The 10377-nt window shown below is 44.7% G+C and overlaps 1 protein-coding gene across 1 annotated transcript; it reads right to left on the bottom strand.

Annotated features, from left to right (window-relative positions):
- Positions 1 to 5408: 5408 nt before the first annotated feature.
- LOC123447182 (ice-structuring protein-like) lies at positions 5409 to 6905 on the bottom strand. Its single transcript, XM_045123764.1, has 2 exons — positions 6531 to 6905; positions 5409 to 5837 (listed from the first exon to the last, which is right to left on the bottom strand). The coding sequence occupies exons 1-2, from the start codon at positions 6642 to 6644 to the stop codon at positions 5685 to 5687; spliced, it is 267 nt and encodes an 88-aa protein (XP_044979699.1). The 5' UTR covers positions 6645 to 6905; the 3' UTR covers positions 5409 to 5684.
- Between the last annotated feature and the right edge of the window lie 3472 nt (positions 6906 to 10377).

Here is a 10377-nt window from a genome sequence, read left to right on the forward strand (position 1 = left end):
AGTAGAGTAACTTGTTGGGAGTAATGCATTTTTGATGTGTGCAGTCCAATAAGTGCTAAGGCACGCAGTGGATATCATTATGTTCTTACTTCACTAACGATTTGAGTAGATACAAGAGTATTTACTTGACGAATCACAAGTCTGAAATGTTGAAAAGTTCAAAGCTATTTTAGAGTGAAGATCGTCGTGACAAGAGGATAAACAGTCTACGATATGATCATAGAGATGAATATCTGAGTTACGAGTTTTGGTACGCAGTTAAGACAATGTGGAAATTGTTTCGCAGTTCATGCCACCTGAAACACCATAGTGTGATGATGTGTCTGAATGTCATAGCCACGCCCTATTTGATATGGTGCATACTATGATGTCTCTTATCGAATTACCACTATCGATCATGGGTTATGCATTAGAGACAACCGCATTCACTTTAAATAGGGCACTGCGTATTTCCGTTGAGATGACACGGTATAGACTGAGGTTTAGAGAAATCTAAGTTGTCGTTTCTTGAAAGTTTGGGGCTGTGATGCTTATGTGAAAAAGGTTTCAGTCATATAAGCTCGAACCCACAACGGATGAAAGCATCTTCATAGGATATCCAAAACAGTTGGATACATCTCCTATCTCAGATCCGGAAGCAAAGTGTTTGTTTTTGGAAATGGGTTCTTTCTTGAGGAAAGGTTTCTCTCGAAAGAATTGAGTGGGAGGGTGATATAACTTGATGAGGTTATTGAACCATCACTTCGACTAGTGTGTAGCAGGGCACATGAAATTGTTCCTGTGGCGCCTACACCAATTGAAGTGGAAGCTGATGATGGTGATCATTGGGCTTCGGATCAAGTTACTACAAACCTCGTAGGTCGACAAGGTCGCGTACTACTACAGAGTGGTATGGTAACCTTGTCTTGGAGGTCATGTTGTTGAACAATAATGAACCTACGAGCTGTGGAGAAGCGATGGTGGGCCCGGATTCCGATAAATGGCTGGAGGCCATGAAATCTGAGAGAGGATCCATGTATGAAAACAAAGTGTAGACTTTGGAAGAACTACTTGATGGTCGTAGGACTATTGAGTAAAGATGGATCTTTAAAAGGAAGACAGACGACGATGGTGATAAGTCACTATTAAGAAAAGCTCGACTTGTCGCAAAGATGTTTCCGACATGATCAAACAGTTGACTATGGTGAGACTTTCTCACTCGTAGCGATGCTAAAAGTCTGTTAGAATTATGTTAGTAGTTGTTGCATTATTTTTGAAATATTGCACATAGGATGTCAAAACATTGTTTCCTCGACGGTTTCCTTGAGCAAACATTGTATGTGATACAACCAGAAGGTTTTGTCGATCCTAAAGACACTAAAAAGTATGCAAGCTCCAGCGATCCTTCAATGGACTGGTGCAAGCATCTCGGAGTTGGAATATACACTTTGATGAGATGATCAAAGATTTTGGGTTTGTACAAGGTTTATGAGAAACTTGTATTTCCAAAGAAGTGAGTGGGAGCACTATAGAATTTCTGATAAGTATATGTGGTTGACATATTGTTGATCAGAAGTAATGTAGAATTTCTGTGAAGCATAAAAGGTTATTTGAAAGGAGTTTTTCAAAGGAATACCTGGATTGAGCTACTTGAACGTTGAGCATCAAGATCTATGGAGATAGATCAAAACGCTTAATAGAAGTTTCAACAAGATGCATGCCTTGACAAGTTTTTGAAGGAATTCATAATAGATCAGCAAAGAAGGAGTTCTTGACTGTGTTGTAAGGTGTGAATTTGAGTAAGACTCAAAACCCGACCATGGCAGAATAAAGAGAATAGACGAAGGTCGTCTTCTATGCCTTAGCCGTAGACTCTAAAGTATGCCATGCTGAGTACCGCACCTGATGTGTGCCTTGCAGCAAGTCTGTTAAGAGGTACACAGAGTGATCCAGGATTGAATCACTGATCAGCGATCAAAGTTATCCTTAGTAACTATATAGACTAAGGAATTTTTCTCGATTATGGAGGTGGTTAAAGAGTTCGTCGTAAAGGGTTACGTCGATGCAAGCTTTGACACTAATCCGAATAACTATGAGTAGTGAAACAGATTCATATAGTAGAGTAGATATTTGGAGCATTTCCGAATAGCACGTAGTAGCAGCATCTATAAGATGACATAAAGATTTGTAAAGAACGCACGGATCTGAAAGTTTCACAACAGTTGAATAAAACCTATCTCACGAGCAAGACGTGATCAGACCCCACAACTATATGGGTGTTGGATTCGTTGAAATCACATGGTGATGTGAACTAGATTATTGACTCTAGTGCAAGTGGAAGACTGTTGGAAATATGCCCTAGAGGCAATAATAATTAGTTATTATTATAATTCTTTGTTCATGATAATCGTTTATTATCCATGCTATAATTGTATTGATTGGAAACACAATACTTGTGTGGATACATAGACAAAACACTATCCCTAGTAAGCCTCTAGTTGTCTAGCTCGTTGATCAAAGATGGTCAAGGTTTCCTGGCCATAGGCAAGTGTTGTTACTTGATAACGGGATCACATCATTAGGAGAATCACGTGATGGACTAGACCCAAACTAATAGACGTAGCATGTTGATCGTGTCATTTTGTTGCTACTGTTTTCTGCGTGTCAAGTATTTGTTCCTATGACCATGAGATCATATAACTCACTGACACCGGAGGAATGCTTTGTGTGTATCAAACGTCGCAACGTAACTGGGTGACTATAAAGATGCTCTACAGGTATCTCCGAAGGTGTTCGTTGAGTTAGTATGGATCAATACTGGGATTTGTCACTCCGTATGACGGAGAGGTATCTCGGGGCCAACTCGGTAATACAACATCACGCACAAGCCTTGCAAGCAATGTGACTTAGTGTAAGTTGCGGGATCTTGTATTACGGAACGAGTAAAGAGACTTGCCGGTAAACGAGATTGAAATAGGTATGTGGGTACTGACGATCGAATCTCAGGCAAGTAACATACCGAAGGACAAAGGGAATGACATACGGGATTATATGAATCCTTGGCACTGAGGTTCAAACGATAAGATCTTCGTAGAATATGTAGGATCCAATATGGGCATCCAGGTCCCTCTATTGTATATTGACCGAGGAGTCTCTCGGGTCATGTCTACATAGTTCTTGAACCCGCACGGTCTGCACACTTAAGGTTCAACGTTGTTTTATGCGTATTTGAGTTATATGGTTGGTTACCGAATGTTGTTCGGAGTCCCGGATGAGATCACGGACGCCACGAGGGTTTCCGGAATGGTCCGGAAACGATGATTGATATATAGGATGACCTCATTTGGTTACCGGAAGGTTTTCGTGCATTACCGGAAAAGTTTCGGGCTCATCGGTAGTGTACTGGGAGTGCCGGGAGGGGTGCCGGGGACCATCAGGAGGGGTGTCACGCCCCAAGGGGTCTCATGGGCTATGGGAAGAGATAAACCAGCCCCTAGTGGGCTGGAATAAGTTTCCACTAAGGCCCATAAGGTTTGAGAAGGAAAAAACACAAGGTGGAAAGAGTTTTCAAGTGGGAAGGTGGAATCCTGCTCCAAGTAGGATTGGAGTAGGACTCCTCCACCTCCAATTTCGGCCAAACCTTTAGGTTTTGAGGCTGCCTCCTCCCCTCCCTCCCTTCTATATATAGTGGGGTTTTAGGGCTGATTTGAGACAACTTTTGCCACGGCAGCCCGACCACATACCTCCACGGTTTTATCTCTAGATCGCGTTTCTGCGGAGCTCGGGCGGAGCCCTGCTGAGACTAGATCACCACCAACCTCCGGAGCGTCGTCACGCTGCCGGAGAACTCATCTACCTCTCCGTCTCTCTTGCTGGATCAAGAAGGCCGAGATCATCGTCGAGGTGTACGTGTGCTGAACGCGGAGGTGCCGTCCGTTCGGCACTAGATCGGAGCGGATCGCGGAACGGTTCGTGGGACGGTTCGCAGGGCGGATCGAGGGACGTGAGGACGTTCCACTACATCAACCGCGTTTCTTAACGCTTTTGCTGTGCGGTCTACGAGGGTACGTAGATCACTCATCCCCTCTCGTAGATGGACATCACCATGATAGGTCTTCGTGCGCGTAGGAAATTTTTTATTTCCCATGCGACGTTCCCCAACACTGTCGTCCTCACATGTGATGCATAATTAGTCGGCAAAACATACTCGTCCTAGCAGCACGTGACCATGGATCCATCCGCCCCCCAAGCGCATGACTCCGCATGACTCCTCACTGGGATGCAATGCACGCCGCTGCCGCATGAGTACCAATGTGTGGATTCACATCAACTGTTGGCTCGCCACCAGAAACCGTCGGTCCAGTCACACTAACGACGCCGCTACATAGCCATATCATTTGCCTCAAGTCATCACCCGTAGATCGCATCTCACTGTCGAAGGCTACCATAGCAAAAACCTCCGAGCTGCCGTCATCATCGACCCGTGCCGGTACTCAGCATGTCCACTGGTCTCCAGCGACAATGAGGGAAACGGTGGATGAGGATGCAGGAGATGGCGTCAGCTATGTTTTAAAAGGTAGCCTTGACATTAGCAAATTGGGAGGAAAAAAGATTTTTATTTTTTGGAAAAGGAGGAACTTAGCCCCCGGCCGGGAGGGAGGAAAAAAGATGGTTTACAAGTCAAAACAATCCGGAAAAACATACATGTATACTTTTTTTATAAAGAGGGCCCCCCCTCCGATTTGATTATGGAAACCAAATGTGTTAATACAGCAGCCTAAAAGGTATAGATGTACACGTTTCATGTTGTTTATGTTAAAGACATGATTTAATGCTTAAAAAGTTGCTTATAACATGATTGTTAAAGACTCATTTCAGGGGACAAAACTTGTCATTTGGTTGTGAAGTATAGACAACATGCAAAATTGTATATGTACACAAAACTTAACTTTGCAATAGATATAAATATTACTATTATAACTTTTATTATTATTATTATTATTATTATTATTATTATTAATATTATTATTATTACTACTACTACTACTATTCTTTTCAGATGCTCCAGGGGGCTTTTTAGCTACCCCGTGGTTCGAAGTTTCACTGAAGTTGCATTCCTTTCACTAGTGCAATTATATTCTGTATTGTGCAATATTGGGGAGGGTTATGATTTTGGTCCTTTTTGGACGCACACACACAACACCATGCATATAATCTTTCTTTCTTTTTGTGGGTTCCTGGTTCCATGCATATAATCACACGAGGACACAAACAAATTGCACATCAAAGTTTATGAACGTCAGAAGGAGTCGGCGAATCTCACTAAATGTGTAGTGCAAAATTTTGAACATGGCTACGTGAAGTTCGGGTCTCGTAGCTTCAACAACCCACAAAGAAAGAATAGAAGCACGTGCGAAGAAAAAGAGTACTGAATTCAGTGAGCAGTGAGCTCTAAGCAGCTGTTGCACGTTCACCTTAGGCACATCAATCTGAAATTTTACTTGGTTCGCAATGATCTAGGTACATAGATGGTACGAAGAACAAAGTACGTACTACATGGTACGAAGAAGAAACTCCATAGATTGGACATAGAGTAGTAGTTACTCCTTCACCGCGCCCACGATCAGGTCGCTCGATCTCACAAAAGTACTATTCAGAGCACGCCGCGCATGTGTGCAGGAGGGTTCTTGATGCATATAGGTTCTCTACTTCTTCCAAGGCTCGAGGCACAACACCACAACCAGAACCAGGACGATCACCATAACGGTCAGCGATATGATTGCAAGCTTCTTGTCCTTCTTCTTCCAAGCGGCGTGGCGCGCGGCGCGCGCTGCGGCGGCGTTCGCTGCTGGAGCAGCCTGCAGCAGTTGAGCTCAACGGGTCAGTTCAGTTCAGTTCAGAATGCAAGTACATGTTGCATCTCGTGTCATCGGGGAAAGAAAGCTACAAGCTTGCTCGTTCGTCATGAGAATTAATTAACAAGTCAGTTCAGTTCGGCGGCGATGACACCCGCAGCCTGCACCTAGCTCAACGAGTGAGTTCAGTTCGGCGGCGATGCCAGTGTGCAAGCACATGCTCTTTTTTTAGTCATCCCCGAAAGTAAAGTTGCAAGCACATGTCCCTCGCCTGTTCGATCGTCAGGAAAATAAACAAGGGTTTTTAGCTCAACTGCAACCAAGCTAGGGAAAACTATACAGCTTCAAATAAACGCCACCTTGGTTATGATCTGTAACTAGCAGCAGAGTTTCTGAAGAGAGCGAGGAGCAAGTATAGCTCGTGGAGTCGCTGTGTAGCTCTAAATCTCTAATTAGATCTGACCAAATTGAAATAAGAACACCTAGATAGAAAACTAAAATTGGCCTACATGTATTAATTCCATCAAGCGATTGTCGCGGGGTACTCCTATGATCCTCTACTACATATGTCAGATCGTTTGCTAGTTAATTTACTGCCGAGCGCGTAGAGGAAACCGAGCATAATCAAGTCAGGAAGGAAAGTATCAGCGCCGGTATATGTTGACAGTAATTATTGTGATTTGTGGACGGCATTACCGCAGGTGCCGCCGCCGCCGGAGGATTGGCCACGTTGTTGGCCGCTGCCACTGCCTGTGGATCGGCCATGTTGTTGACCGCCGCCGCCGCTGCCGCTGCCGGAGGATTGTCCATGGCGTCCGTGCACGCTTGCAGAGAGGGAGAGAGAGTGTCGAGAGATGGAGAAGGGTATGCGCTGTGGGGGCGAAGTGCTCTTTGGCCAGCGATGGAACTAACCCGATCGAGTGGCAGTAGCCAGCAGGCAACCGATGGAGGATAATTTGTTTCTCGTTTCGGGCGTAGCAAAGGCTCCGGTGGGACGGCACCGATAAGCTCCTGTTCCGGGGAAACTCCTCCCAAAAGCACTAGCTATGCCCTGTGGAAACCGCGTGTGGAGCTTGGAGGCTCACATGACCACCGGCCGGCATGTGAAACCGGAGCTGGAAAAATGGCAACACTGGCCATCTCATCTAAAGCGGACTGTGCACCGAAATGGCAACGCAATCATGCAGTGCAGCGTGCGTGCCAACGCCTCCCGTTGATCTGATCGACCACCGCGTTCTGTGACTGACTCTAGGTTCCATCGAAGATGGAACTGGTACATGAATGTTGGAGACGGCCAGACGTACGGGAGATGATGCACAAATCCGTTGCATCGCATGATGTTCGAGGTTTTGAGACGTTTTTCTTCCTGTCTTCTTTTTTTTTTCTTTTTTCTCAAAAGGAACAAACGTTGGATTTCTTATATCATTTTCTGAAAGCTTGAACGTTTTTTAAAACAGCGAACAAATTTGAAAACGCGAACAATTTTTTAAAAGACGAACATTTTTTGAATCTTGAGAACAAATTTTTAAACCAAGAATAATTTTGAAAAAGTCCAGTACAGATTTAGGACCTCGACCAAAATTTTCAAATACGAACATTTTTTGAATTTTTAGAACAAAATTTTTAAATAGAGAAATATTGTCAAAACCTCGAACAAATTTGGAAGCATGAACAAGTTTCTAAAATCATGAACAGTTTTTAAAATCTGGAGAACAAATTTCGAAAAATCCTGAACAAATTCATAAAAATTAACAATTTTTGCAAATATGAACATTTCCTGCATTTCGAGAACAAATTTCAAAAAACAATAACATTTTGTGAAAAGCAATTTAAAAAATCTAGAACATTTTTTGAAAACCCAGATTTGTTTTTGAAATTCTAGAAGATTTTCTTAAAGCCAAAACATCTCTACTATTAAATGGGGATCTGCCGTATGTCGTGATGGTTGGACCACGACAGATCCCCCTCGTTAGCACTGCGACCGCTAGCAGTTCTATCGACTTTTTCCATCCCTCCAAAAACCAATCATCAATTAAATATAGAAAAAACCCGGTTCACACAGAAAACCCTCTACCTCCCCCTCTTGATTTCCACTTTCCCGATAAAAAACAGAAAGAGAAACTACATCCAAAAAAAACGCCCATGACCACGCACCCACGTCCCCAACTCTCCTCAAACTACCAGATCGCTCCTCTCACCCATCCCATCCGAGAAAAATCCCCCATCACCGCCACGCCAGCACCATCACCAGGCGACGACGCCACCGTCTACTACTTCCCGCAAGGCCATAGCCGCCGTAGACTTGTCCGCCGCGCGCGTCCCCGCGCTCCTTGCCTACCGCATCTCCGCCGTGCGCTTCATGGCCGACACGCACAACGACGAGGTCTTTGCCAAGATCCGCCTCGTCCCGATCCGCCACGGCGACCTCGCGGTCCGACTGCCCGAAGCCGGCCTCCTTCGCCAGTACGCTCATGCAGTCCGACGCCAACAAAGGTGGGGGCTTCTCGGTCCCACGTTTCTGCACCGAGACCATCTTCCCGGCGCTCGACTACAGCTCGGAGCCACCCGTGCAGAGCATCGTCGTCAGGTACGTGCACGGGGACGAGTTCAAGTTCCGCCACATCTACCGGGGCACCCCGCTCCGCCACCTGCTCACCACCGGCTGGAGCAACTTCGTCAACCAGAAGAAGCTCCTCGCTGGCGACTCCATCGTCTTCCTGCGTTGTCAAATGTCAAATCATCACCTTCCTGCGTTGTCAAATTATCGTGTCCAGTCCGTCGTCAAGGAGAAGGACAGGACTTGCTCAGGCGCTGCGACCCCTAAGGACCGCACCAGTACGCCGCCACTGTCGTCGTTCAATTTATTTAGTGATCTACTCTTTTTCCCAAAGTTGGATCCTTTTTCATGTGTCTTCCTCCTGGAGATGTGATCGTTGGTAGTAACTAAGGTGGATTGGTGCTTCTTCATGAAGTTGACCAGGTCAGTTGGTGCTCATGCCGTGGTGGTATGCCAGCTGCTTGCAGCATGCGTTCGCTATGAACACCAACATTCCATAAAAACCCAAAGAGAAGCCGAGCAACAATGAATGTATGTACCGAGCATGTAGGAGCAGCCTGCAAGTTGCTAGTGTTCTTCATGTTGCTCTTGATGTCCATGGTGAGTATAGATTCTCATCCATGTTGATGCATCCTTTTCACTTACTTTATTCACATTTTGTAGCAATTAAAATGGAATTATGATCGATGACTCTTGGTAGCCTCGCGCAGCTGCGCCTCCTGGATGGTGCTCCTGTGCTTGGTGCGCTCACGTGCGTTTGTGCGACGGCGGCTGTGTTTCTTGAGGTGACCTCCTCTACCGCATGATGGCAGTGGTTGAACACATGGCAACCGCGGCAGCAGTTGTGTCCCACAGCAGCTACAACCTATCCGGTGAGTTCATCTCGGTTCCATCTCCTACCTCTGGCTCCTTCTCTTCTGCTTTGAGCTCCTCGCCATCGAGCCACAACTATACCATTCTCTATTTCATGGCCATTGATTCATAGATGATTTATATGGCATCACACAGTTGCCGGTCATGAAATCTCAATTTGGCATTCACATTACTGGATTTTATGCATTATTGAGCGTCGTACATATGCACTCTCCTCCCATGCTGCCAACAAACAGTGTATAAGTGAAAGAAGTTTCTCAGTGCATCGAGCATGCAATATGATAAAATAGATGCATGCCCACAGAAGTCAGAGTCTCTATCATACATGTTATTTTGCTTAATGAGTCTGAGTGTTAGATTCCTATCATATATGTTTGTTATGGATGGAATGAAAACTGGAGAAGACTGGTAATGCCCTCAACTGATTAAAAGAACTGGTTACTGTAAATTGAAAGAACTAGGTTGCTTCTTTTTCATTTTTCATTGCAAACTGGTTAGTCCAGCATCCATGCATGTGTGGGACAATTTTGATGTTTGTCCCTAATACGAGATCCAACCTTGATTAACTTATCATGCTACATAATGTAGATTTAAGTTTTCTAGATTTAAGTTGTACACATATTTGAATAAAAAAATTCTTTGTTGCAGGCAAAAAGGTTTTGGGCAAGAGATAAGCTATACAGTCACACATGGGAGGTTTCTGGACTTTTTAGGTTGAAGCTGAAGCAAGCCTACCATGACCAATACAATATATCATAGGGGAGGAAGTCAAGACAGCACAGAAGCAAACACATGGTCGATGCTGCTGCATGTGAAGCTCAACACAGGAGATGGAAGAGGGGAGAGTGCCAAAACGATTTTTTTGCCCACATGGATGGCTTGAATTTTGATTGCTTGGATCTTGAGATATGGGAAGAGGTTCAGGGATTGAGACATTCACCGGGATTAACTGGATGACGGAGTGCTGATGGAGGACATGGTGAATCACTGATGTGCAGGTTTGACTTCTTTATGAATTTCAGAGGTATGACGCATGGCTTGCAATGGTTTACGAAATTGAATCTTCTATCATTTTCTTCTAATTTGGTAGACTTGATGAGGTAGGTTTCTCAT

This window comes from Hordeum vulgare, chromosome 4H (genome assembly GCF_904849725.1).
Source record: "Hordeum vulgare subsp. vulgare chromosome 4H, MorexV3_pseudomolecules_assembly, whole genome shotgun sequence".
Classification (NCBI taxonomy): Eukaryota; Viridiplantae; Streptophyta; class Magnoliopsida; order Poales; family Poaceae; genus Hordeum; species Hordeum vulgare.

Bases quoted from the DNA above. Each gene is read 5' to 3' on its own strand.
- LOC123447182 (XM_045123764.1), bottom strand. From the start codon at position 6,644: ATGGACAATCCTCCGGCAGCGGCAGCGGCGGCGGCGGTCAACAACATG. The intron at 5,838-6,530 runs GTAATGCCGTCC...CAACTGCTGCAG, and splicing joins CGGCGGCGGCGGCACCTGCG to GCTGCTCCAGCAGCGAACGC.